The sequence below is a fragment of the Tachysurus fulvidraco genome, chromosome 12, assembly GCF_022655615.1.
Source record: "Tachysurus fulvidraco isolate hzauxx_2018 chromosome 12, HZAU_PFXX_2.0, whole genome shotgun sequence".
Lineage (NCBI taxonomy): Eukaryota > Metazoa > Chordata > Actinopteri > Siluriformes > Bagridae > Tachysurus > Tachysurus fulvidraco.
This window is the reverse complement of record NC_062529.1, coordinates 10,557,645-10,585,586: the sequence shown is the minus strand read 5'-3', so window position 1 is coordinate 10,585,586 and position 27,942 is coordinate 10,557,645. Positions and strand designations below refer to the sequence as shown.

The following is a 27,942-nucleotide window of genomic DNA, read 5'->3' as shown; positions in this document are numbered from 1 at the left end:
GGACCGGGGGAGGAGACCGGAGTACCCGGAGGAAACCCCCGAGGCACAGGGAGAACATGCAAACTCCACACACACAAGGCAGAGGCGGGAATCGAACCCCCAACCCTGGAGGTGTGAGGCGAAGGTGCTAACCACTAAGTCACTGTGCCCCCCAGGCTGAAATCATGATCTTGCAAATAGTGCACTGGTATTGTAGCTTTATATGTTCTTAAATTAAAAATTAAAAAATAAAATACAAAACATGCAATGAGATAAGAACACAAAGTACCTTTTATTTTCAAAAGGTCCAATCTATGCATTGAATATTTGTCACCTTAACAGCATGTTCAACTACTGTTCATGCACACAGTTCAAAGAATATTATCCTTTGGATTTATACCTAAAATAACAACTCAATGACCTGCAAAATGATTTACTAAAGCAAACTATTTTTCGTACCAAAATTAGCAATATTATGAGAAAAGAAATAAATAGAAAAACTTCGAAACAGTGGTTTGATCCATAGAGCAATTCAAGTCACTAAATTTTAGCTCATTTGCAGATTAATATCTACATTAGCACACAGGGAAGGTCAACATCCTGTTCTAAAGCTAGTGCCTATGAGGGGAGCAGTGTGTCCTATTAGATTTCTAACTTTGAAACACTTGTTAGTTTTGTGTTTGATGTCAACAGTTTACTGCTGCGGGTTTTGAACTGGTATAATCATGTTCGATTTGTAGCTCTGTATGTGAAACAGATGTTCCTGAGTAGCACGTCCAATATATTCCAGTATAGGCTTGCGATGTAACAGACATGATAGACTGTGCTTTAGGTACTTAACCTCTAATAAAACAGCTAACAACCAACAATGTAATGTGCAGGGCTTTTGTCAGTTCCAATTAGAAGAGGGCTTTAAAACCGATATACATGTTAATGTTATTTCAACAACAACAACAACAAAAAGACTTACCCGTACTGGTATTTATTATGCTAATTAACTGAATATTCTTTTATACCCTGAAATGGTATTGAAATATCTGATGTCATCTAGCAATAAAGGCTTTTCTGTCACTGGTTATATTATAAATATTCTCTGCAATGTTTTAACTGTTCCAAGAAGCATGATATGACTTATATAAGCTACACTTTCCCAACAGTGTAGTCATTAAAAAGTGTACCTGAAAAACGTAATTACAAGTGGCAGGTGAAATGGTCTGAACCAGCAATAGGAATAAAAACGAATACTAATCTAACACAGACATAGGCAAAGAAAATGAAGATGCAAGCTAGTTAAATAGTAGGTCAACCGAATAAAGTAAATGTGACCGAACTCTGACTGGAAAGTCTTTGAAAATCATGAACAGTTTACATGTTGTGGTCTGTGTCTTTGTTCAGTTAGCGGTTTGATTGCTTCCAAATCCAACGGTGGATAAATGCCATTTCCAATGTAACTTCATCAGAGAGTAGAAGAGCGATATGGAAGAGAAAATGCAAAGGATAAGAGCATCAGTGTGACCCTGAAATCCCTTTATCTGAGTGGCTCACAATACATAGAACTCCAAGGAACATGTAGCTTATTATTATTCTATATAAGGCCACGCTTCATTATTATTCTAATTGACAGTGTTCTGTTGTATTTCCTACTCTCTGTCTCCTGCAGTCTGAGGCTGATGTGTTCGGCCCATGATAACCTGGATGACTCTTCACCTTCAGCTTTCTCTCCTGTGTACATGTATGAAGTATTTGCTCAGGAATGATTAGTGCTCATAAAAGTGTGGGACCTTTGGTTGTGTATGTCATTGAGGGGAAATGTCTGCTGTCTATGTCACGCAACTTCCTGTTTCGAGATCCCAGTGTGGATGACTGTGCCTGGTTCCCAGCTGCTGAGAAGCCTGATGTCCAGTTGATGTAGCTGGCCATCAGTAAAGTCAACTCCAGGATCTGCTCAAGCAGATGAGAGAGAAAACTTAGTTAGAAGGTTTTTCCCCCATGTATCCACTACATGATTCGATTTCAAGCATCTAATATGGCCCTTTGTATTGTGGTAAAGCACATGTGATACAATACACATGTGAGTGCCACGCTGGAGCTGACTGGCATTTCATGTATTGCATAATGCTCTAATGCAGCTGACCTCCGTCTGCACTAGCAGGTAGGGATGTTGACTGAATGTGTGAAAATCTACTTTTAACATCCTGATATAGCAAAGATGGGAAGGTGTTAAAGAGTGTATCTTGCTTATTGAGTGATTTAATGTCCACCTTAGTTCACAAAAAATTTAATCTCTATAAAATTGTATTTACATGCAATAAAATATTGATGGAACAGTAACCAGTATCCGGCATATCCGATATCCTGAGATTTAATTGATGAATGGATGGTGGAGCTGTTAAGTATTTAATATATTATAACCCCACTTACCTTTGGTTTAGCCATTGCAAAAATAAGCTTGTCCACAGTTTTCTTGCCCAGAGCCTGGTCTTTAATCTGGCTGACCACCACCATGAAGTCCTCTTTGCACCCACCAAAGGTGATCACAGATTGATATGGATATGTGACCAGCAGGTGCTACATAAAAATTAACATATTAGATCAACCTCATGTTGAAATACTCAAGAGGACCTAGCAAACAAGCAGGAATACAGAGAGATTAAACTGTTTTTTTTTTTTGTTTTTTTTACATTTTAACAAGGATGGTGAGCAGATGGGGTTAAACTGAAAAGGGAGGATGACGAGAGACGACAAATTACAGAGCTCAGCCGACAAGAGGTCACGGGGAAGCCAGTAAGTGGCCATTTGGGTCAGAGATTTTGGAAGCACTGCAGCTGAAAATATTTCCAAACCAACATGCTTAGGTCAAGAATAAGTGCTTACCCTTAAATACTCAAGTCAAGTATTTGCTAATTGATCCAGACATTTCCAGTAAATCAAGTCAAGAAAATGACAAATTTTGCTCTGAAAAGTATTTGGCAGCCTCAAGTAAAGGGCACTAATGATCTGAGATGTCAAGTGGTAAAAGCAATGCATATCAATAAACACACACACTTACCATGCTGTAATCTAATACGCTTAACCCGTCCTCACTGACAGCAAGCCACACTTGTGTCTGCTCTAGTGTGGAAGGAGGCAGTGGCTAAACGTTGAAAAAGAAATGTACATTAAAACGGTTAAATAGGCAATATAAACATCCTTTTTAATTTAATACTGAACATTCTGAGCTTGTAGATCTACCCTTACTTTTGCACTAAATAGCTTGGCTCCAAACAGAGGCCATTTGCGAGCCACAGTCAAATAGATCCTCACACATTCAGCAGCAGTGCATCCCTGCAGGACAGACCACTTAGTGGCCAGCCGCTCGGCCAGCTCCCTGTAGAAGAAACGGCTGCTCATTCCAGGTCATGTGGGTTCATGAATTTAGTCTGTATCCTCTAAGGCAAACATGACTCAGGGGTCTATATGTACAGTATATGTTTAATTAATTAATGAATTAATATAACCTGAGTTGCTCTATGTTGCGGTCCTGCTTGTAGTGTCTGGGGTAGAAGCGATCCAGAACTTGCAGCATAATCTGCTGAATCTTAGGCTGTGGAGAGCCACCAGGAGACGCTGGTGCTCTGTCCACGTCTCCATGTTCCACCTGCATCACATACATGCAACTACAAACTCATTTTCTCATATTTAAAAATGAACATACATCCCAACGCTTTCTATTCCAACACACCTGGGCCATGAGGGCAGCGACCTCCAGTGCCAGCTCTTTACTGACTGGAAAGTGACCTTGGTGAACTTCTTCATTCACTTGATACGCCAACAGGAGGCGCTCTCTCTCTGTCTCTCCTTTCGCTTGTGCTCGGAAACAAAGCCTAGAAAATGCAGAACACCAGGCTAATGTAACCTCTATGTTGCGTAAAAGAATGCTGATTGTTATAGTCTTTTAATTGAAAAGAAGAAATGGATATTAATGTCACACCTGCTTTTGTATGTTAAGCGCACAATGCGTGTCCCCTCCCACTTTCCTGGCTGCAGTTCTTTCAGGGCCTGTTCCCACTTTGAGATTACATCGCAAATCTGATACATACAAATAGGTTTATTGGTCACTTGCCCATGGGATTCACAGATTTAAACATCTCCATCGACTGAGAATAGAGAATTTGTTTGGTGTCGGCTCAGTCTAAGGATTTAGCAGCCATAACAAAACATTTCCTGGCCAGTTGTAATAAATGGCCAGGTAATAAATTTTAACATCATATTGTAGTAACTAGTACTGTAGCTCCTGATGCTGCAATTTAGAGATCAGAACTTATACAATCTTATTTTAGTTTTTTAAAATTTACATTTTCTAATTATTATTTTTAATTTACAATACTTATTTGAAAACGATCCATTATGGATTAATCATTATCCATTACCTGCATTGGCCAAATTGTCAGCTCATATGTAATCATTTTATAAAAGTTAATATGCATATATTTATTTATTTATGCATGTATTGGTTTTTACAGAGGTGTACAATGTGTGTGCAATATTACAACAATAAGCTGTTCTCTGGTGTGTATTACCTTGGTAGCAGGCTGGAGGCAGTGCTCGAGATCCTTTCCTGAGGGGTCATCTGTGAAGAGGGCGAAACCTGAAAGCTGGGGCTTCCTCATGCCTGCTCTCTGGTTAAGCGTGTTCACAAACTCCTCTACTGTGGTGGACCCATCAAATCCCACCACCTAGAGCATCCATTTTAATCAATTTTATAAAGGTTGCGTTTTGCTAGCAATATACTTATTTGCATGATGGGTGCCAGTAGAGAGAAATTTAAATAGAAATATGTGGCCAAAAGTATGTGGACACCTAACCATCACAGTCCAATCTTGAACAGTGTTCTAATTCATTCACAGTGTTTAGTTGTGGTCATGGTTCTGTGCTGTCCTTGAGACCGAAAAACCACGAAACGGTAGACAAAAGAGGAGGATTCAGCAAACACACACACACACACACACACTCAAGACAACAGGTACAAATAAGAAAAAATAGTCAGAGAAACATAAAGAACAGGTGTGCAGGGGCAGGAATGCGATTAAGTCTAGGGCGGGACAAAGAAATGTGAACATGAACATACACAAAAACACGACACAAAACACAAATGCCGAAATGCCCCCTATTGTTCTGGCAGGAAATTATTGTTCTGTCAGGAAAGTGAACCCTGACAGCTGACATTCATTTATACAAAGATATTCTAAATCATTATGTGCCTTGAACTTTGTGACAACAAAACCAAATATTGTCAGGTGTCCACATAAGTTTGACCTTATAGTGTATGTGTGTTTACCTGGTAGGTGTTGTTCATAAAGTGGACAGGTATGCTGAATGGTAGTGAGTGATGGTAAGGGTTTCTCAGCAGAATAGACACGATCTCCATGCGAGAAGGCTTGGCTTCCCGTTCTCCATTCTGCAACACTCTCTCCACTGACCGCTGACAGTACACAGCATACTTTCCTACCTCACTCCTTTACACAAATACACACACACACACACACACAAATAGCTGAAACAAAAATAGCTTTTCTCATTTAGTTACTGACTCAGAGTGTGAATATATATGAGTATTACTGTATTATTATAAAAAAATAATAACTTTGGATCTGCGTTTCGCTGCAGGTACTGACGCAGGTACCACAGGAAGTGATGCTGGGGCAGGAAAAGGGCAACACACACAGACAATAGCTGCCAACACTGTCAGAGAGAGAGAGAGAGAGAGAGATGGGAGGGTGAGATCTAAAATTAGACTATGGCTCACTTTAGTCTCAGCCTTTCCTGAATATATATGCGTGTGTTGTGTGTACGTGACAAACCTGTGTGAGAGAATAGTTGTTTGGCATTCGGCGGTTGGTCTGTTTAATCAGCTGACAGTACATCTCATTCTGTAACTCAGGGTGTGTTAAACACACCTGTAATGCACTCTGGGCCAGAGAAGTGTGATAGTCTATGGACGGCGCCTCCACTAGCACGTTGATGAACAACTGACATGACTAGAGAGGAAAATAATAGAGAACATACCATTAGTGTTTTTTATTATTATTCATTTTATTAAAAGGTATACACAATGATTCAAGCACTCCTTGCAAATTCATGTACATTAAATGGTCTGAATGCTGAATGGGCAGCCGCAGCTCCGCCAAGCTGCCACTGTTGGGCCCTGGAGTAAAGCCCTTAACCCTCCATGCGCTAGGGATACTACGCAGCACCCCTCATGGCTGACCCTGCACTCTGACCCCAACTTCCAAAAAGCTGGAATATGTGAAAAAAAATTTCACTGTGCTGTACTGTATATGTGATGAAAATAAAGGCTTCATGATTAAAAAAAAAAAGGCTTCATGATAAAATAAATCTACTTCATGATAAAAAAAACCCCAAAACAAAACAGAATTTAGCAAATTTCCAGTTCAATTCAGTTCAGGGGTTTTTTTTGTATATCACTTTTAACAATTGACATTATCACAAAGCATCTTTACAGAAATATATATACTTTCCAAATATAAATTTTAAATAAATCAATTGAGGTCTAATGAGCAAAAGGTGACAGTGGTGAGGAAAAACTCCCTGAGATGATGGCCAGATGAGGAAATAATATTGAGAGGAAGCTAACCTTATCTGGGTTTCACTGAACAGTGTGATTGTAAGTCATATCCCTTTTATAACTGTTCACTATATGATAAAAGAAAGCAAGTGAAAACAAGGAAATTCAGTCTAAATTCTATTTCCTAAATTATATGTTTAGTTTTAAATTATAAATCTAAAATAAACATTTTAGGGAGTTCAAGGCTTGTGTACCTTTTGAGTACCCTGGTCTATTTAATCGGATAGCTTTAGTTTCATGCATTTGCACTGCCACTAGATGGCAAGCTGAACACACAGTGACAGTGCGAGCGTACGATCGGACTAATTTCAAATTGATGATCCATTTGTGTGCCCAGAAAAAATACATTAAATTACTTACTGCAAAAATATACCTGTCAACTAATCCATTACATCAAGAGAGGCTTTAGGATCAAACATCTAGCTAAAAAGGCTTGACTTTCTGTATAGGAACCCATGTGCAGCGAACATTGGAAGTGTAGAGAAATGAATATAAACCAATGTTAACTGTGAATGAAATGCAGTAGAAGGAGGTTGGGAAAAAGTAGCAGCAAGAAGGCCTCTTTAAGACAAAATCAAGGCTTCTCTTTGAACCCAAGCTGAAAGATTTTCTCCTGCTGTATAACACTGGGCTCTATACAGTAAGTTGAAGGAGTGGCTGAGGCTTGCCTCAATCAGAGCCTAATCCAGCCCATTATCTTCATACAGCACACTAATGAGTGGCGGCCCGGCTGCTCTCACTTTGATCTGACTGTGGGAGAGACAGAGAGTCTCTTAGATGCTATGAGAACACACTGAGCTGCACCGTACGTCCTCCTTGTATAAGGTCAATAAAGGAGTGAAAAGGGAAGAGATGAAAAATAAGAAAAAAGAGAGAGGAGTGGAAGAAAAAAGGTCGGTCTGAACCAAATTAGAGAGTAAAGGAAGGGAGAACAAGAGGACACAGGAAAATGAGGCAGAAAGAGAAGGAACAGAAAAAGAACGGAAAGAGAGCAGAGGAGAGCCAGGGCAGGACACAAGGTCAATGAAGAAAAAAAACGAAAAAAAAAAAAAACGGAATGTGTGTGTCTAAGGGAGGAAAAAGAGCAGTGCAAACCTTAAAGAGTTTGAGAGCCTCTGTCTGAAGTGCTTCAGAAGGCAATGTGGTCAAAGGGGAACGCAAACCCTCCTTACTGAAGCACAGCACCTCATGTTTCCACAGAGTAGAGTCTGCACACACACAGTGAGAACAAGCACATTAGTAGATTCGGTTACAAATTTAATTGCCATTACAGGAGACTTCAAAACGGCCATTAACACTGTCTTATGTCTGGAGGAAACTTCTAAAAAAGGTCAGCTTTGATTGAAAACATTACACTTTAAATCTATCCATTTGATTGCATTATACACCAGACAGATGGCTGTGCCTTCTTCAGTAGCGATTTGTTTGTATAGTGCTTTTAACAATTCACATTGTCTCACCTGGATCTCCATCCACATCCAAAAGCTTTCCAATCAGCTGCTCATACTCTGTGGCCACTTTCAGGCTGGCACAGTTTCCTGCTGCCACAGTCAGATGGTACAGCCAGGTATCCTAGCAGAAAGCAAAAATCAAATAAAAGATTTTCAGGTTTGACTTGCCTTGTGTAACATAAACTGATATTAGGTCATTTCTCCTTACACATGTACTGTATGCACAGACCAAAAATATGGATGAGCAAATAGGTAGACAAAAGTAATTTAACCATGTTCATGGGAAGACATAAATGTTGATGAACTTAGGCCAAGAACTATCAAGTAAAATCCCAGAAAAAAAACCTTAAATCTAATATTTTTATTATTATTCTAAGAACAGTCTTTCTAATCAAAAAATTGTGTTAAAAATAAGACTTAAAAAATAAAACCCAGCATAGGCATCAGGGTCACAATCATTTTTTGAAAATCAATAAACCATCTGTAACAGGTTTATAACCATGTAAACAATACTTTTTGATAAATGATGATATTTCTTTAGTTTTATGACTTACCTTTTCTTGCTTGGTGCCAATGAGCAGATATGTAGGGCTTTGCTCTTTGGGATGGACAACTAAAGTGCAGTGAGAAGAGAGGAAGCCCCGTCCTCCCGCTTCATAGTCCTCATCGGAGTCACATGACCTGTCCACCTCCTCGACCCGTGCCTCTCGCACATGCAGCTGACCTAATGGGAACTGACACACACACATATCAGCATAGCCGGGACAGATAACAGCAGAAGAAAATGAATAGAATTTTTTTCATTGTACAGTCACCTTGTCGTCCTGGTTACGGTAGTAGTAGAAAATCTTTCCTATTAGGGTGCACCACACGAGCTTTGAATGCCCATGCTTGACCTAAAGATTAAATGACAAAAGATAAGCAAAGCTGCCGAAACACATGAGACAAACAGATCCGTAAATGTACAAAACAGGACTACACTGGTTATTACACAAAGGTGTCAAAAACCAGAGTAGCAACAGCAGTGATTTCTGCAGTAACAGTTAAAAGCTAAAACTAAATGCTCAAAGCTTTCACACAGGAAGAACCTATACATTACAGTCTGAGCTGTCATTCAGATAGATACACACGCGCACACACACCTTACGTTATCCACAGTAGTATTCAAATAAATTTGCTTTGTTAAAAAACAAAACAAAAAAAAAAACCCAATAAATTTAAAAAGTGGCAGTTGGGGTGGTTGGAAATAATAAGGACCACCTAAATGTCCCCACAAAATCAGAACCATCAAATATTTCTATTCTTGTAGGGACATTTGGCTCACATCAAAATCTAGAGACTGGGAATAATTCCAGGCATGTTGACCTCAGTTCTGTCTCAACATGTGTTAGCCACCCAGCAATCGAGCCCAGAGCCTCTTAACCTTACCTCCACACACACACACACACCACACACACAAATCACAGAAACTGGCATACTGACAAATCCTATTTAAAAACAGCCATGTACATTAGGAGGTAGTCTTACTGGCTGAATGCTTTCAAACAGCTGTTTCAGGTGAAGAAAAATAAGGCTTTTAAGTGTTTGATGGTGCAGATCCTGAGAACCCTGTTATTGAGTCCTGGCACTGCAGACCTTTCCGGAAGCTCTAGGGTTCATCTGTACAATCACAGGATGCAATGAGAATGCGTTCATAGTGTCTCACCTTAGTCAGCCAGCCACGCACTGTCGGCTTGGCTTGTGTCTCTGTGGAGAATGGTCCACTGGCCTGGACTTTAAGAATGTTCTGGAGAACTCGGATCCATTCCTCCAGGATGTTGGGAGAGTCTGCAGTTAAGCAGAATGTCTTCTTCTCTGTGATTAACTACAGTACAAAAATGAACTGTTCTTGATTTTCAGACTTAAAAAAACTAAAAAAGGAAGTTTCCCAAATGCTGGACAATAAATTTCTTACAGTATAGTGACATAAGAGAATTGCAGTCTTTGGTAAAAAAAACAAAAACAAACCTGCAACTTTGGTAATCCAATGACGTAAACACAAAACGGCTAAACATTAATTTCTGCGACAGCACTTTTCAAAGAGAGATTAAGATATCAAGCAGACTGAGTTTCCCATTACAGCCTGCTGTAGGTAGCCTCAGTTCACAGATTTGCTTAAAGCGCTCTTGAGGCATATTGCAGACTGTAAGTGTGTGTGTCTGAATGTGTGTGTGCGCGTGTGTGCATGTGTACACGTGTTTCACCTGGAAAGTCTGCATGTGTGTGTGTGCGCACGTGTACACGTGTCTTACCTGGAAAGTCTGTGCTCCCTCTCCACGGGCTATACGACATGAAGAGTTGAGTTCAATCTGGCCTCGAGGCTTCCGGATCACGTCACTCTGAGTGCCGAACAACCAAAACAAACATTAATACTGCAGTATACTTACACAACCCCTTAAACTAAACCTCACTATATAGATAAATACACTGATACACAAATAGCTAACATGTATATGACTGTTATTCCAAAATATTTTATATATTCCACCTTGACATTCAATAAATTAAGCAACATTAATGTGGCGGCGTTTTATTTATGTGTAGTAGTTGTTGTTCTGGGCTACAATTTTGGTGTGTTTAAACTCTAGTAAACTTTGTTGATGAATGTGTAGTGTAACAGCAACATGACAAAGACCATAACAAGCAGAAATCCTAATGTAAACAGCAGATTTGGAGGTAACAAAGATAAAACATGTTAGCAGACCATGATATTTAAAATATATTGCTCAGGAAAATAATTATCTTGACATACACAAAGATCCATCATTATGTGCATATTCACAGAGTTAATATAACTCTCAAGTACTATTTTATCTACTAAAGTATATTAGAAATTAAATCCATTAATGAGCTTCACAGTACTGCACAAGTTATAAGTACTGCAAAAAAAAAAACTGTACTACTGAAGTCAATTTTAATAGATTGCGATAATAGTAATAATACTAGATAATAAACAATAAAACGTAAGCAGTCATACAAGCATCTATACATGTTATTCTTTTTATGCATTCGTTACATCTGTCCATCGTTTTGTTTGTTACTTCTGTTCAACATTGCATCTTAGACAGTTATAATACAATCCGTGTTTTCACTCCCGGCAATTCCTTACACACATCCCTGCTGGTAACTGTCTGCAGAGATGGGTTTAAATTTAAGGCTTAGGTTTCTCTTTTCAAAGACTGTCTTTTTATGAACTGTCTCAATCCCCTCCCCTCAACATTGCTTATTTAATTATTTATTCCTTAAGCTTTAGAAGCCTGTCTGAAAGGAATCCATAACCCGCTTTTGCTATTTCAGTCTCTCCCAGCATGTCATCCTCCTCTCATCATTCAGCATACAAATTTCTCAGAAGCTGACACAGTGCTAATTAGTCTCATGCATGTACTCACTGGTGATTTATAATACAGGATCTCTCCATTCCTCAGGATGAACCAGCGCCTTTTCCATGCTTTCACCTGGCTTCCCATCTTCAGGAGGTAGCCAGATTTCTCGAGAGTCTCCTACAGAAAGACACACATCAATGTCTCAGACAATGGTGGCTTATACGTAAGCTCTTTACACTGCTCGATATAAATTTGACTACATTTACGGATTCAGTACATGTAAATGTGATTAAAAACAAACAAACAAACTGGCAAATCAAGGCTAGAAAGCCTCGTATGAAGAAACATAATAAGAGTGAGGAGACTGAGTGAGGGAATTATTGGTGAGATACATACAGGTCCAACACTCTCACAGGAGTAGGATGAAGTACGCTGTACTTTCTGCTCAGGCTCAGAGTAGTCACTGTCCAGTGAGTAGGCATCTGGAGGGATTGCGTAATCACTCTCCGAGCTGATAGAGGACATGGACACCCCTACAAGGCAAAAGAGAGACTATGGACTAGAGAAGATTTACCACAGGAATGTCTAAACAACCTAGCATGTTCAAATTGAATACACATCAATTATTTAAAAATTCCATTTATAGTTAGTCGGTTGCCAGTTACTCAAATCCAGAGTGATTTATAAACATGTAAATGCGCTATAAGAAAAGATGCTTATAAAACCAGAGAATATAAGTGCACCCTCAAGAATTTAAGGCTTATGTATGTGTATAAAGATGAACAGAATACTGTTTATTGGTCCCCAAAATTTAGGTCTGAAAATATTTAGTGTGTTTATGTATTTCTACCTATTTCATTCAACTCAAAAAGCCTCAGAAGAGGAAAATAAATCAAGTAACTATAGAATGGCAGTCATGTTTCTTCACCTCTTTTCACAGCACGGGGGCTGCCTGGGGTGCTGCCCTTCTTCTCTGGTCCCACTGTTGAGGTACGCAGGCTGGCCAGTGAGCTGCTGTCATCCTCTGAACCGGAGTCTTCATCAGGAAGAGGAGCACTGCTGATCTGTGTGGCTTTCTGAAAGCGGAGTAAAACTCTCAAGATTAAAATGTTACTAGTGAACATCTTCAGAATTTTCAGTGACAAAGTAGATTACCGGTAGCATCAGTAAGGAAAATGTTTAAAAACACGTTCTCACCCCTTTCAGTGTGGAGTACACGGGTATGCTGATATTCTTGTAGATGAGGTTTGTGAAAGGACCAGCTGCAGGGTACTGAGGGAAGGTGGACACTGCAGAATAACAAAAAAATGAATAAAGCACTAACAAAAGGTTTGCCAGAAAGTAATTACGTCTGCTACAGGTGTCATAGCCAGAGGGAGTGTTTCTATAGACAAATCACGTAGCAAACTAAAGCCTAATAATTCATATCTAACGCCAAAAATTTCTGTGCATTCTGCTAACATCCGATTTACAAGGTAACGAGAACTCAAATAAATGATCTCAGAACATATCTTTTAATCCTATGAACTGGATATGTCATTTTTTGAATAGTTTTTTAGAATAACATTTTCAGAATAGTTAGTAGCTCCAGGGGGTAGTCCTAGATTAAGTTTGGGTTCCCGTGTGTGGAGTTTCTCTTCATGTTCTATTCGTGTTTGTATGGGTTTTCTCCTGGTACTCCAGTTTCTTCCCAAAAATGATGCATGTAGGTTGATTGGCTGTGTAACCTGATCATACACATGAACGTGAATGTATATATGCATGGTGGCCTGTGGTGGATCCATTCTGTGCATGTTCTTGCTTCACACAGTGTTCCCATTATAGGCTCCACATTGAACACAACTGGTTATCAAAAGCAGTTACTAAAATGAGTATGTCCCTTGTATTTAAAATGCACATTACGCAAATTCCATTCTGTGCATTCTATGTGCAGCAACTCTCTGAATAGTGATTAAGACTGTAGTTACATCTGAGGTCTGAATACCACCGCATGCAAATTCAGTATTCAGTACATGAGCCAACAATATAAAACCATTCATTTATTCATTTTCTACCGCTTATCCGAACTACCTCGGGTCATGGGGAGCCTGTGCCTATCTCGGGCGTCATCGGGCATCGAGGCAGGATACACCCTGGACGGAGTGCCAACCCATCGCAAGGCACACACACACACACTCATTCACTCACACACTACGGACAATTTTCCAGAGAGGAAACCCCCGAGGCACGGAGAGAACATGCAAACTCCGCACACACAAGGCGGAGGCGGGAATCGAACCCCCAACCCTGGAGGTGTGAGGCAAACTTGCTAACCACTAAGCCACCGTGCCCCCCCCCTCCCCCATTAAAACCATTTGACTGTAAATAAAATTAAAATTGTATTTTTTATTTGAAATCCAAAATGATTCATTATTAACTTCTTCTTGTTCTTCTTCTTCTACCGCTTATCCGGGGCTGGGTCGCGGGGGCAGCAGTCTAAAAATAATTAAACAATCAAGTCTAACTTTCACATGCTCATTAAATTGTAATATTAATCATTTTTTAAATAACCAAAGTAGCTCTAAGATACCTCCTGAGTGCACAGGATATCCAAAACACTATCTCCTTAAGCTGCTCTGGGAATCTGTAAGCTAAGTCAAGGAAAAGGAGAAGGGGAGGCACAGTGCTAATTACACACTGTCTTTGTCCTTTCATCAAGGTTAATGAGAAAGAAGCCATTCCATTCCAGGCCTCTGTTCTGACACCATGAAAAGCTTTTAAAAGCTTCAGTGGTAGTCTCAGCTGTCCAGGTGTGTGTCCTCCCCCAGGTGAGAGGAAGTGACATGAAACAAAACCTGGCCTCTCACTGACAGCTCAAGAGAAGCAAAGCCATATCAGTCTGTTGATGGTACATCTTGTGAGTGAGATGTGATGACCGGCTGGTGATGGAGTGAACTGGTTGGTAATTGTTTGGTGATTGAGTGATGGCTGTTTGTAATGGTTCTGGTGCTAAAACAGAAATGCCGATCAGTTCACCTACCTCTCCCCATATTTCTGGCACCAGGGCTCGCTTCAGAAACTCTCATACCAGACTTTGCAACTGCATAGATATGACTCTCCTACAGAAAACATGAATGCATAAAAGGGCAGTCAGTAACAACCAAGTACTGAAAGAAAGTCTTGAATAAGTTTGCTTTAGACACGCATTCCTGAATCCATCATACCCAGGAACGAAAACGGTGCAAAGGCGGAGTAGGTGGTTTCAGAGCTTCCGGATCGAGCAGCTCAAGCTCCTCTGCCAAGCCCACAAATGAGACACCATCATGTGGTGCTACTTCCTCTGTGAAGCCTTCTACCACCCCTTCCATGCTTCCCTCATCAATGTCTGTCTCCTCCACCCCGATTGTCGAGGCAGAACCCAGAGGCAGACTACAGCGGTATGGGGAACTGGGCGATCCGATGTCTATAGTGACGTTAACTTGATGGAGTCGTTCCAGGCCTGGCTGGGGCTGACTGTGGTGTTTCTTGAGGAGCTGGATGCTGTCACGAGGTGTCAGAGGGGTTCGGACCTTGGGTAGGGTCATGCTGGTGCCAGAAGGAAGAGCTAAGGGAGCAGGGTTTATTTGAGATAGACAAACCCCCAGTGGAGGTGGACTCTTAGGAGTGGGAGTAGGAGTGTCAAAGCTACGAGGGCCAGAAGTCTCATAGGCAGAGGAAGAAGAGGAAGATGAGGATGAAGAGGAGCGAAGGCGCTGTAAGCGGAACTTGCTGTTGAGCTCGTCAGAGGAGTGGTCTCTTTCTGAAGCTCCCGCTCCCCCTCTCTCCCATGCGATAATGTCAGAATGCTCCATCCCTTCCCTCCTGTCCGTTACCTTCGTTCCGGTTGCATTGACTCCTCTATCCGTGCTGAATTTGTGTCGACTCATGGATTCAGATGCATTCTGAGAGTCTTGTGCCTCAGATGCTTTCCTCTTGCCATCTGTAATGGACACAAAAAGAATAAACTCCAACTCTCCTCCAGACTAGGTTGACAGTTATGATAAAAAAAATAATTTGATGAACAAAATAAACTTTATTTATTCCCAAGGACCAACCAGACTAACAAATCAATCATCACAAGAGAAAAAGACAGAAAAAGCATCACCACACAACTCCATGTGTCATGCAGTAAGCTGTGTTGGGGATATAAAGACGTGCCTCTAGTAGTGTTGGACCCAGGCTTGCATGAGCCTGTCATTCTCCCGCACTCATCATGTGTTGGGGATGTGCCAGAGTAGCTGGAATTGTGCAGGGGGCTGGTGGATGCCAGCTGGGCATCTACCACTAGAGGCTTGGGAGAGCATGGGGATATGGGCCTCTCCAGTACAGCTGTGGTAAACAAGTTAAAAATTGAAAATTCAATGTAAATAAAAAAAATTGAAAAATGGGTGAAACAGGAGGAGAATGATTAAAAAAAAGAAGTATTACTCTGAAGTTTGTCCTGCAGAAGGAGGATCTGTTCTGACTGCTTCAGGTTAGTCATCTTCAGTTGCTGGTTCTCCATCTCCATCTGAAAAAGAAAGAGAATTAATGGAAAAAGTTACAAAAATTGTAGCATAGTAAATGCTCAAGTTTTAAAAAGGGGTTCTACTTGTAAGCGTCAATTGTAAAAAAGCTATACAATTAAATTCAAATGTTTGTGAGAAGTCACGAGGCACATTAAACCCTACAGAACATAAACTGAAGATACTTTCCTATCTCATAACTCACCTCTCGTAACTTAAATGTAACCCAGTCTTTGATTTTGGCTGCTTTCTCCTCTATAATCTTGGCTTCTTGTGCCCGAACCAAATTCTGGAGATAAAAAGAGAGTTATGGGCATGTGAAAAGGTCAGACCATCCCAGTCTTTGAGTTTAATAAACAAACATGGCTATGGGTTTTCTTCAGATCAGCATCATTACCTACCTGTTTTTCCAACTGTGCTTCAAGTTTCTTTACCATCATATCTTTCTCCTGAATCTGACTGGTCAGCTCTTGATATCGCCTGTACAAGGAACTTTCTGATTCACTGGGATGCATATTCACTGATTTAAGCTTCTCTTCCATTATTTGTACCTTGAAATCATAATAAACCAGAACAAACATGACATTTAAAAGTGTGGTCCTGAAACACTAATAAAAAAAGCAATCAGATGCAGTAATCAGCACTAGTTAAAATGAACAAGTAGTCATACTTGTTTCTCTGCATTCTCAGCTCGCTGGTCAGCCTCCGTCACTCTTTGCTCCAGTTCTTGCATCTACGGCAAGACATGCAGAGAATAGCGAGTTTGTTTAAATTGGTTATGCATTAATAAGTGTGAATGGAATCTTCAGCAGAAGGATGTAACCCAACTGGGTTTATCTGGCTGAATGCTAAATAATAGAGGAACAGAGAGCTTAACAGAGGAAGAAATTTACCAGCACCTGAGACCAAATTCTACATTTAGCCTGTGTTTTATCAGAGTAAGGCTGGGTATGTGCCTACCACAATCTGCTCCAGTCCTCTGCCAGACCACCATGACCAGCTGACAGGAGTGAGATGGTTAGGGCATGTCTGACTGCAACTAAGTTTCTGTAAACCTACCTCCCACCTGCTACTCATAACAGTTGTGCACATTCTTGAATGCACATAGAGCACAGATTTTCAACTGGTGAGGGTTTAAGAATTGAGTTTCCCCACAGAGAAATTGGCATTTGCTAGTCTAAAGGGTTTAAAGGGAAATGAATAACTGGCCCAATAACACCAAAATCTACATTCTGATTTTAGAGTCGAAAAGAAAAAGAAATCATCTGAAAAGACAGGAGTCTAGAAGAGAAGTTTGATCGTAAATGTAATGTGCTGATAACAGCTATGTCATACTGTACATCTAAAAAGGAAAGCACAGTCCAAGGAATGCTAAAGTAAATGCATGGAACCAATGTGTCTTTAAGTAAAACTTACTGTATGTGCAGAGCCTCATAGAGGAAAAAAAACTCGTCAACATTCCATTTTTTTTAGCTATGCATCTGACACATCCCAGTACACACTACTGTTACTAACAAACCTGTTCACATGAATCCCATTAAATGAATCTTACACGATATGTCTGAATGTCTGAAAGGCTTCGATATTGTGACCCGACAATGGATGAAAAAGGAAAAAGTGGAGGGTTCGGTCGGCGAGTCAGAGAGGTGAGAGGGCACAGAGACAAGCATGAGCATGTCGGATATTCACCAGCTGTCTCGTTGCACATGCAGTTGCTCTTTGGAACAGGAGGTCAGGTGTCTCCGTTTGGTTTGATTTGAACCTTAGTGCTAAGACTGCAAACAGCAGCCACACTGTTACACACAGATAAATCACTTCTTAGGGAAATATATGAAGGATGTGAGAATAAGTGTGGTGCCAGGAGTATTAGTGGAAGTCACTGTCCTCTGTTAAAGATCTCACAGTACTCACCGATGTGAAACAGCTCCACAATCATTAACCACCTCACATGCTGACATGTCTTCAGTGAACTCTAGCTCAATTATTAAGAGACAAAAAAAAATTCACCTGAAGGCTACAGATATAAAGACTGTGTGAGTGAGAGATACAACAGTGGAAGAGAAAGAATATAGCCATTTCACACTAATCCTCCTGTCTGATACCTGGTTATGAAGCCACAGAGATTACCCCACCGCCAGATTCTTTGCTCCCTCACTTTGCTCTCACATTACACACATGGAAAAATACTGGAATACTGCCTTTGATTGCATTTACACTGACCTGTGCATTATTGTGGCTAAATTACCCCAAGCCTCCTCCAAGCCAAGGGAAGTGTATTGGCTTTTTATAGTTATCATACACAAGCTGTTGTTTTCTCTTCCTACGCACTGCATGTCCTTAGAATGTCAAATTTATAATGCACTCCTATCCTTGTGGAGATATTTGATAAATACACACATACACTTGCTGTCAAAACATTTGCCAGCATTTTATAAATAGTACAGCCACGAAGTTCCCTGACTTCTCTGTTTAGTACTGAGAATCTTTTTCGTTTCAGCACATAAGCATGTGCTGCAACTTGAGCGGATATTAAAAAAAAAAAAAAAAAAAAAGTGTCTCACTCTACAAAACCCCAATCAAACCCTCATCGCATGCTACATTGTGCTATTCCCCAGCTCCAATGTGGGTCAGCGTGTGAAACAGTAACACGGCCTGGAGTGTCAGAAGTAATCTTCCGGCAATAGCATGAGCTGCGAGCTGTCAACACCCTTCTCTCCACTCCCTCTCTCCTTTTACAAAACAACCAGACACAGAGAAAAGAGGGATATTTAATCCTGTCTTTAAGTGGAGAGAGAAAGAGAGAGAGAGAGAGAGAGAGAAAGGGGGGTGGATGGAAGGGTAGATGTCATGAGGAGAGACGAGACCTGATGGAAGACACCAGTGTGTGAACTTTGTTTGGACAGCAAACATCCTGTGTATGAAGAGAGGCAAAAGATAGTCAGAGAGAAAGAAGGACACACACAGTTCAACCACAGAACCGTATTTTTTCAACATTAACACTTACGTCAATATTTACAGAAAGGGGGAGAAATCCTTGTTATTTGGCAGCTTATAAACTTGTACTTGATCCACTATTATTACATTGTCAGAAAATCTTGAAGCTCAGACTTGAACGTTTAGTGCAGTAATTTTCACAATTTAAAGGGGCAATAACATACAAATAGAGGTCATGAAATTGTAATTCTGGCTGCTCTCCTGTAAGGAAATGCCCAGAGTTTGAAGGATAATCTCCCCTAGCAGTCGACGGCTACACCTACAGCTCACTTTCTCCCTTTTTCCTAGTACACCGGATTTCCTTTAAGGAAATCAGCTTTTTAACCATGAATTATTTTATGGCCATAAGTCTGAAATAAAATTATGTAGGAGGTGTGAACCTTTTTTTTTTTTTTTGAGATGACAGAATGTACAGAACATCAGTGCTTGAACACTTCTTGTTTTTGATAAAGAAATTGAGTGCTGAACATGGACACAACAAAACAGGCAGCGTCAGGAGGAGTTAGGATGCCTTATTTTAATTTAGTCATATAAAATGTGGTCCTTAAGGTAGGCAATGTCTCAGATTAGATGCAGATTCCTGTAGTTTCCTGCATCTAGATCTCCTCTATTAAAAAATAAATAAATAAAATAAAAACTTTGTGAATTTTCAGGGACAATATGATTTATAAATCAATCATATTTATAAAAATAATGACATTCCATTGTACTTTGTATGTATTTGCAGCTCACAATATAAATTGCAGCATGAGGATCGAAGCAATTAACTGTCTGAATAGTTTGTGCGTATTTATGTTTAAGGTCTGAACATTTCCTTTATTCACCTCTCACTACATCCGCATAGCTCTCCTCTGAATACGGCCTTTAATGAGAGCGCTTGGCCCACATTCAACACGAGACAAACAAAAGCACAGCCCATAAGATTGATGTCTTCACTACATTGTTTCTTTGTGTGAGCACGACTATTATTACACACATGTTCATGGTTTACAGACTAGTCTTGCTTATCTATACCATTCTCAAGACCAGATGTGTCTAACACTGTTCAGAGAGTGGCCCCTTCACATAAAAGCAGACATAAGCCCTTCTGCCATTTCGGAAGATAATAGAAAGTCAAATGGATGCTTGCGTTTGATCAACGTGTGTCTATTTTTGCTGTTGAGTCACAGATCTCCAATAAGAGAATATATTCGATTCAGATGTAATCGTCGTGAATTGGTGCCGGATAGAAATTTACGGCACTCTGTGCCACCTTACAATAAAAACTCAAACTTGCTTAAACATGCACGCTTAAAAATCAAATAACACACGTTCAGATTAGCCAGTTGTGTCTCCTCACTCATTTTTTCAAGTCTCTCTGCCAAGTCTAACAATTAACTGCTTCTTGCAACAGCAAAGTCAGCGGAGCATGAATGAATGCAGGGGAGAGAGAGAGGGAAAAAGAGGAGAATTGATTTACCCACTGCCCCAGGAGGAGGAGGAGGAGGAGGAGCATGGTAAAAGCAGGAGAACGCATCAGTTAAGGTTAAGCATTAAATCAAGCCTGATGTCTAACATAAGGATAAAAGACGAGCCTGATACTTGTCAGATGTCACATACTTACATCTGGATGGAAATATCATGAGATATACCATGTACCATGCATTAAGGACGTCCATGTTTGAAACTGTAGCAGTGCTTGAACCAAAGAATAAACTGAACCACTTTAAGTGCTACTTAAGTGCAGTCACCCAATACCTTTTCAGCCAGAAGCTGTCGGATTTTCCCTGCCTGCAGTCGGAAGCGGAGTAGCTGCATTTCCAGGGCGATGCATCTCTTCTGCCAATCCATGCTAGCACTGGGAGCAGCTATTGCTGCGGCTGCTGCACTTCCCTCCATCACCTCTGCCATTAAAACCGTCCTAACCTGCCGGAGAGAGAGAGAGAGAGAGAGAGAGAGAGAGAGAGAGAGAGAGAAGCCAAATGGTAAACTGGTAGAACAATGCAATGAACTTCAGAATGTACATCAGAAAAGTGAAACCAATTGAGCATTGCTGCCAGCCTTAACTTTCCAGTGCAACTGCCTTGCTCTAGTTTTACTCTGGTTTTAATAATGTGTTACTACAGATCATATAAGCCACTCAACACACACTATTACAAACTAACTTGAATAGAAACACACTTGCTAGTTTATGCAATTCTCAATCAATCAATCTCTCATACAGCAAGTTAACACAGGTAAAGAGCTTCAATCAATGTTCACTTCAAACATCAGAATGAGGAAAATGTGATCTCTGGGACTCTGGAACGTGGCATGGGTGTTGATGCCAAGCGACTGGTTTGTGTTTTTTAGAGACTGCTGAGCTCCTTTGATTTTTTTACACATAACAGTCTAGATTTTACAGAGAATGGTGCAGAAAACAAAACATCCTCTAAGTGGCAGAGAAAGAAAAGAGGACAAAGAGGATACAGAGCTGAGAGGAAGAGTATGGTAATACAAATACGTAGTCTTTATAACCGTGGTGAGCAGAGAAGCTTGTCAGATCTCACATCACATCAAACCTTGAGGAAGATGAGCACGCCGAGTTTAACATTGAGTTTCTGTCAGTCAAGTACACAGTGCAGTGGGCACAGGCTCATCCAAACTCACGACCGGAAAAACACATGACCCTATATTTTATTCAGTTCTCTGATGCCACATGATTTGCATATTGTACAGTTGTTCATATTAAATTAGCTGCTGAGTGTATAATAATATTGCAAAATAAAATAAAAAAGTAGTGCCAAAACAGGCAAAGGATCTAAGAGGTCATAGTGATGCTTTTTACCATAAGTACTGACAGTAGGTAGCTCAACATTAAAGTAGACACATTTAATCCAAATAAGCATGGTGACATACTGTACAACTTTGGTGCGCCTGCTTTAATTTTCCCTGTTTTGGGCTGAAACGGTTTTATTGGTGATTTTCTGTCATTTGTCATAAAATGTTTCTAAAGTACTGTGATTATATATTTGGCCATATTACCTAAGCCAGCGCTCTGCTATGCTCTGATCTTACTCAGACTGACATTTCCTAGAAGGTGAGTGCATCGCTGACATCACAGCTCTGGCAGTAATCCCTACCGGCTTCATTTCTCACTTTCTTTTACTGTTTCCCTCCATCAAAAAGTGAACTCTTCTCAAGTTACCTTGGTAACAGAGAAACAGCAAACTTAAATGACACATTTAAATGAAGGCTTCCTTTTTTCGGAGTGTTTTTTTTCTCTCTCTCTGTACAGTACAAACCTCTGCGGAGTCCTGGCTGGGCCTGGTGTCGACTCTGTGGTTGTGTGTGGGTGCTGAGCAGCTAGGCACTTTTGTAGACAGCTTATCCACCCGGCCAATCCCTTCCCCTGAAGCAGGCACCCAAATGTCCCTGCCTATGAAATCCCTTCTTAATTACAGGCCCCTGCAGAAACAGGATCTAGGCCTACACAATGGTGTCTTTCTGCATGACAGTCCCATTACAGATATGTGGGAGGGGTCTCTCTCTCTCTCTCTCTCTCTCTCTCTCAATGTCGGCGATTTTCCAATGGTGGGAAAACTGAGCACTGAAAATGGTGCTTACCTGTATTTAACTACCTGTAAGCCAAATTTTAAAAGCTGGGCACCTTAACAAACAGTCTGTCTAAGGCTTCGTGGACTCTGAGAGGAGCAGTCAATCAAAGCAGCAGGCCATCAACTCATTACAGAAGCAAAATCTGTCCAGCAGTAACAATAGCCTCCTTTGCCTAAAATGATTAAAGATAACAATACTCATACTTGACAGGGAAAACTATGAAAATGAAGAAAGCAAAAACAAAGACTAACAACCATAAATGTCTGCAGTGAAATTCGTGTCTCTATAATAAATGCTTTTCTCTAGTTACAAAGCAGTAATGTTTATGGTTTCATTACGGTTCCTCCTACCAGACAATAAAGGATGGCTGTTGTAGAGAAGATGGATATAGAGCGGCAGGCCCAGACAGAGCACGACACCAGAGTGCTCAGAGTGCACACCGCCACAACAGTGCCATGTGGCGCTCTGCAATTAGCAGCCTCCTAACTATAGCCCTGTTGGCAAATTACAGAAGGCCTCTGTCGGGAGGATCCGTTCAACGACCAAAACTCTCCATTCAGTTCAAACAGCCTGCCGCATGCCAAAACCCGAGGTTTGTGAATCTTGAGTTATAAGGAAAAAACTAAGATGAGGTAAAAGCTTCAAACTATGACAGTGTGAAAATAATCTATTTGCTTATTCAGCTATGTTTCTCTAATGCTTTAAAGACTTTAAAGTTTTAACATTGGAATGGGAGAAGACTACATAAATGGTAGATCCAGAGCTTCAAAGTTTTAAAAGGTAGACCCTCCAGATCATCCAACCAATTTCAATGAAAAAGAGCATTTCCTCGTTGTATCCCCAGGTTGGTATTTCCAAATATTTTTCCAGCATGGCCTTTTTTTTTTTTTTTGCAACCATAGGCAGAAAGACACCACTGGGGCAGACGCTAAGCTGCAAAACAGAGTTTCCATCAAAACAGCCAGAACTACATTGAGAGTTGCACAATGGGGGCCATACGGCCTCCAACACAGCCACGAGCACAGCTGTCAAAGACTGTGACTCATCCTCTCTCTCTCTCTCTCTCTCTCTCTCTCTCTCTCTCTCTCTCTCTCCCTCTCTCATCTCTTCAACTTAACGCATGGAACGTCTTTTATAAACAAAAAACGAAGAGAGAGATCTGGACATTCACTCAAGCCTGCTCGTCTGACAAACGGTCCTCAAACATAAAGAATCAAACACGTGAAATAATCACGTGAAATAAACCAAAAGTGCTGATATATAATTATGAACTCATTTTGATCCTTTGATCAAAGACATGTAGAATGCAGAGCCAATAATTCATGTAATAATTTACTGTCGTTTGATCTTCAATTTAAAATTTCAATTTCAAGTAGAAATGCTAAAGGTTTGGGTCAGTATTAGCATCGGATATAGTGTCACGTTAGCATTTGTTTTAAACACTGTTTCCAATTTTTTCAGCACCTCTTTAAAAAAAATATAATAAATCTGGAAATATGAGATTTCAGCACACTGATGTCACTAAGCTCTAAGATTCCAAGTGTCCAATGCTTTGGACGAAGCACATTCAAAAACCCAAAAGCTTTTACCCCTGCTCAACTAGGATACCTCGGCTAGCATTAGTGATGAACAGAATCTTGGGTATGTATATCTTCACAAATAAATAAATGACATGACAACGCAAACAGAGTGGTGTGTCTGGGTCAAAAAAAGAAACACACCACTTATTAAACTAAAAAAACTCTCCTATTAATCCATGTTCTTACTCATACAGAAACACACACATTTTGATGCAAACACAGAGCTGCACAAAAGCACCCAATATTCATGCAGCTGTGGTGATGTAAGTGGTGAAGTGGTTAGGTGATATCATCCCATCAGACATCAGAAATCCCCTCAGGCTTTTTTTTTTTTTTTGATTATCCATGACAAGACCCAAGCAATTCCTCAAGAATGCAACCTTTTGTCCAAATGACTAAAATCAGCAGGAAATAAGTGTGTGGATCTGGGTCAGCCTGTGGTGTGTGTATTTTCTACCACATACACAAACAACAGTATAACATATAACATCATTTATCCTGTGATGTCTCCACTCTGTATGTTTCCAAGAGAGCATGAAACAAATTAAGTCTGACTTCTTGTTTTTGTCTTTCTAGTCAGAAGATAAGTTTCCATTTGGTGCCTGTGCAACAGTTTATGGTCGCTGCAGACGTTACTGTAGCATTGGAGAACTGTCTAACTGTAAAGCACATGGAACCTTGTAACAGTTCCTGAAAACAAAAAGCATAGTCTATATGAACAGAGCCTATAAGAACAGACACTCCCTCTTTATCTCTCTCGCTCTCTCTCTGATTAATGGGCAATGATGGATCAAGTGGTAAAGGCTCTGGGTTGTTGATCACTGGTTTGGGGTTCAAGCCTCAGCCTTGCCAAGCTGGCACTGTTAGGACCTTGAGCAAGGCTCCTAGCTCACATTGCTTCAGGGTTCTGGATCAAGGCTGACCATGTGCTCTGACCCAAACATCCAATGTTGGGATATGTGAAGAAAGAATTTTACTGTGCTGTGTATATACGAGAGATATGTGTATTGAACTTCATGGTGTTTCTCTCTTCTGCCTTTGCTCTGGCCTCAAAGAAGCACCATGCAGACTAATAACAGACTACTGTAAACTACCTCATTATCAGTTCATGTAGTAAATATAGAGTTAGGGCTGGTTTATACTTCTGTGTTAAAGCGTATTTGCATCACGATGCAAAGAACTGGGTTAATGGTTAAGTGTGATGCAAAAAAGTGCACTGATTGACTTATCTGCAGTCTTCACAAGTGCACCAGTAGAAGCGTATCGGTTTGCATGTTGTGACTCATCTTCTATGGGTTTTATCACAGGTTTCAGAGTATTATTGCCCTAAATATTACTAGTCACAGTAATAATACAATATAAATTATTTTCCATGTCTTATATGTTGGAAACTTTTAAAAAATGTAGTTGGCAAAAGAAAATTATTAACATAACAGCGCATAGTCATGCACATCACGTGATTCCTATATATCCCTGTATAGTTTGTTGTCACATATCAATATGAAAACAGACAAGATCTTATAAGCATTGGTGAATAGATTGTACAAGCAGTATACTAGCTTTTACACTATATTCTTTATTTACATTAGCTGTAGCTAGCTCTTATTATAATGGGTAAATCTTTAAAAATATTTGATACTGAAAAATATCAGCCTGCAGAATCACGCACATTTTCTATTTTCTTTGAGCGGACTGTCAATAAAGACATCTTTGCGTGAGTCTGCTCATGGCATAATAACAGGCTTGCATAAATGCATTCACAAAAACATACAATGGGACTAAGGTCTAAACCTTATAGTTATTAACCACACACACACACACACAGACACACACACAGACACACACACAGACACACACACAGACACACACACAGACACACACACAGACACACACACAGACACACACACAGACACACACACACAGACACACACACACAGACACACACACACAGACACACACACACACAGACACACACCTTAGTTCCCGGCAAGGGACATGGGCCAGAAATCAGGCTTTAAATAATAAACTCCTGAAAGGTCAGGGAACCTCATTTTGCGTTGTCTGTTAAAAAAACGGTATCTACACGTACGCAAGGCTGAATATGGGGTGATCCTCCAATACAGTCTTAGAGGGCCAGAGTCCACACATTTTGGTCTTTCCCCGCATAACTATTTACATTTTAATAGTACCCGAGTTAGAAATAAGAGATCCAAACATCAAACTAAAGCGATCCCACTAGACATCCTAATCTTTACATTTTCAAAAAATTTTTAAACATTGTTTTTATTTGAGATTTCTATAGTTGGGCTTTATATAACCATGGTAGTCTACACACTAATATCATTTACAGTTAGATTACACAGTACATTGTAGTACATTCACATCATTTCCAAAAGTCATCTACATGATGTAGAGCAAAAGCACTGTACGGTTTATCTACGTCTTACGTATTTATGTTACGGAGCAGAACTTTCACTTACTGTCAGCTTCGTTTATCATCATGCAATATAATTCTAGTGGCTTGACTACATTTCAGTGAACACTTCACTTGAATCAGGTTTTAGACAGAACGTTTCAGAAGCTTTTCTACACTGATTTAAAGATGACAATGTTCATTGAAGACCTTTCTGATCAGTAGCCTGAAGCATTAGTGTCCAGTGCATGGGATATGAACATAAGCCATGCATAAATATCTTATAACCTTTTAATGACCTCAATACTAAACAAATGCCCATAATAAAACCGAGCCTATCACTGCTGTATAGGAGCACCATCCTCAGTGCTGAGTTTACACCTACACTGTGTAGCTGCACTTTTACAAACACTCTAAGTGTTTATATAAACACTCAGGGGTTCGCTGTAAAACACCTATAAAACGTCACCGGGATCTCGCGCTGATGTAAAACTTTGTCCAAAAATGGTCACGCGTACAGGTGTGTAGTCACCCTCTCCCTCACACACACACACACACACACACGCACACACACACGCACGCACGCACGCACGCACGCGCACACACACACGCACGCACACACACAGTATCCATCCTAAAGCCGCTACTTCAAAGTTCACTACAATACAAAGCTAATATCTCGTACGTAACGAATGCAAAATCTATTGCACATGAGCGCAGATGTACTTGTTAACTAAACATAACAAACACAAGACGTCTCATGAGTCCAGAGACCTTTTTCCTAACTTATAGGCATGTGTAACGAGACAGCTGGTTCTGCTTACCTTTCTCTAGACCGCCAAGCTTCCACGTTTGAACGCAACAGCCGGAGCATCACACGGATTCTCTGCAGTCATTTAAACGCATGTGTTAACCTGACCCATAGGTTGTAGGCTTCCTGTCTCTGTAGACCAGGTTCACGCGCATCACCTCCACAGCAGCTAGAATAGATTTAGCGCGTGCCCTCATTCGCTCAGTTCATTTTCCTTTAAAGAGCTAAGCGCGAGATCAAATGACACCGTAGCCACGCCCCCCTGGGCTACTTGTGTGTTCCCCCCTCACAGGAAATTGCGTCAGATTTAGTCAGAATAAACTGTCATATTTATTTTTTTACACACCAGTTGTTGTTTTTTTTTTTAAAAACAATTTAATTATGATCTGTTATAATCTGTAACAATCCATGTCTAATTTCTGCCTTTATTCATTTTATGTTCCTGCTGTATAAATCTTTTCACTCCTAATAATTCATAAATTTGATCGTTTGAATTTTGCTTTAGAATTGATTTTACAGTGTAATAGTAGTGCAGGGCTTTCAGAATATACCATATCAATCCAAATTGTGCAAGAATAACACTTTAAAGTTTGCTAGATGAATTAAGCAATATCGATTCACTAGCAGA

General features: G+C 40.2%; 1 protein-coding gene across 1 annotated transcript; it reads right to left on the bottom strand.

The window, feature by feature from the left end:
- Positions 1-252: 252 nt before the first annotated feature.
- plekhh1 (pleckstrin homology domain containing, family H (with MyTH4 domain) member 1) lies at positions 253-27,580 on the bottom strand. Its single transcript, XM_027172829.2, has 30 exons — positions 27,328-27,580; positions 20,672-20,839; positions 16,611-16,673; positions 16,342-16,491; positions 16,146-16,229; positions 15,864-15,945; positions 15,594-15,764; positions 14,621-15,375; positions 14,437-14,515; positions 12,615-12,706; positions 12,346-12,493; positions 11,814-11,950; positions 11,484-11,594; positions 10,347-10,433; positions 9,761-9,919; positions 8,871-8,951; positions 8,610-8,789; positions 8,065-8,176; positions 7,700-7,812; positions 5,820-5,996; positions 5,603-5,700; positions 5,297-5,474; positions 4,539-4,694; positions 3,950-4,047; positions 3,701-3,842; positions 3,477-3,616; positions 3,217-3,346; positions 3,029-3,112; positions 2,401-2,547; positions 253-1,920 (listed from the first exon to the last, which is right to left on the bottom strand). The coding sequence occupies exons 2-30, from the start codon at positions 20,822-20,824 to the stop codon at positions 1,744-1,746; spliced, it is 4,284 nt and encodes a 1,427-aa protein (XP_027028630.1). The 5' UTR covers positions 20,825-20,839; positions 27,328-27,580; the 3' UTR covers positions 253-1,743.
- Positions 27,581-27,942: the final 362 nt, after the last annotated feature.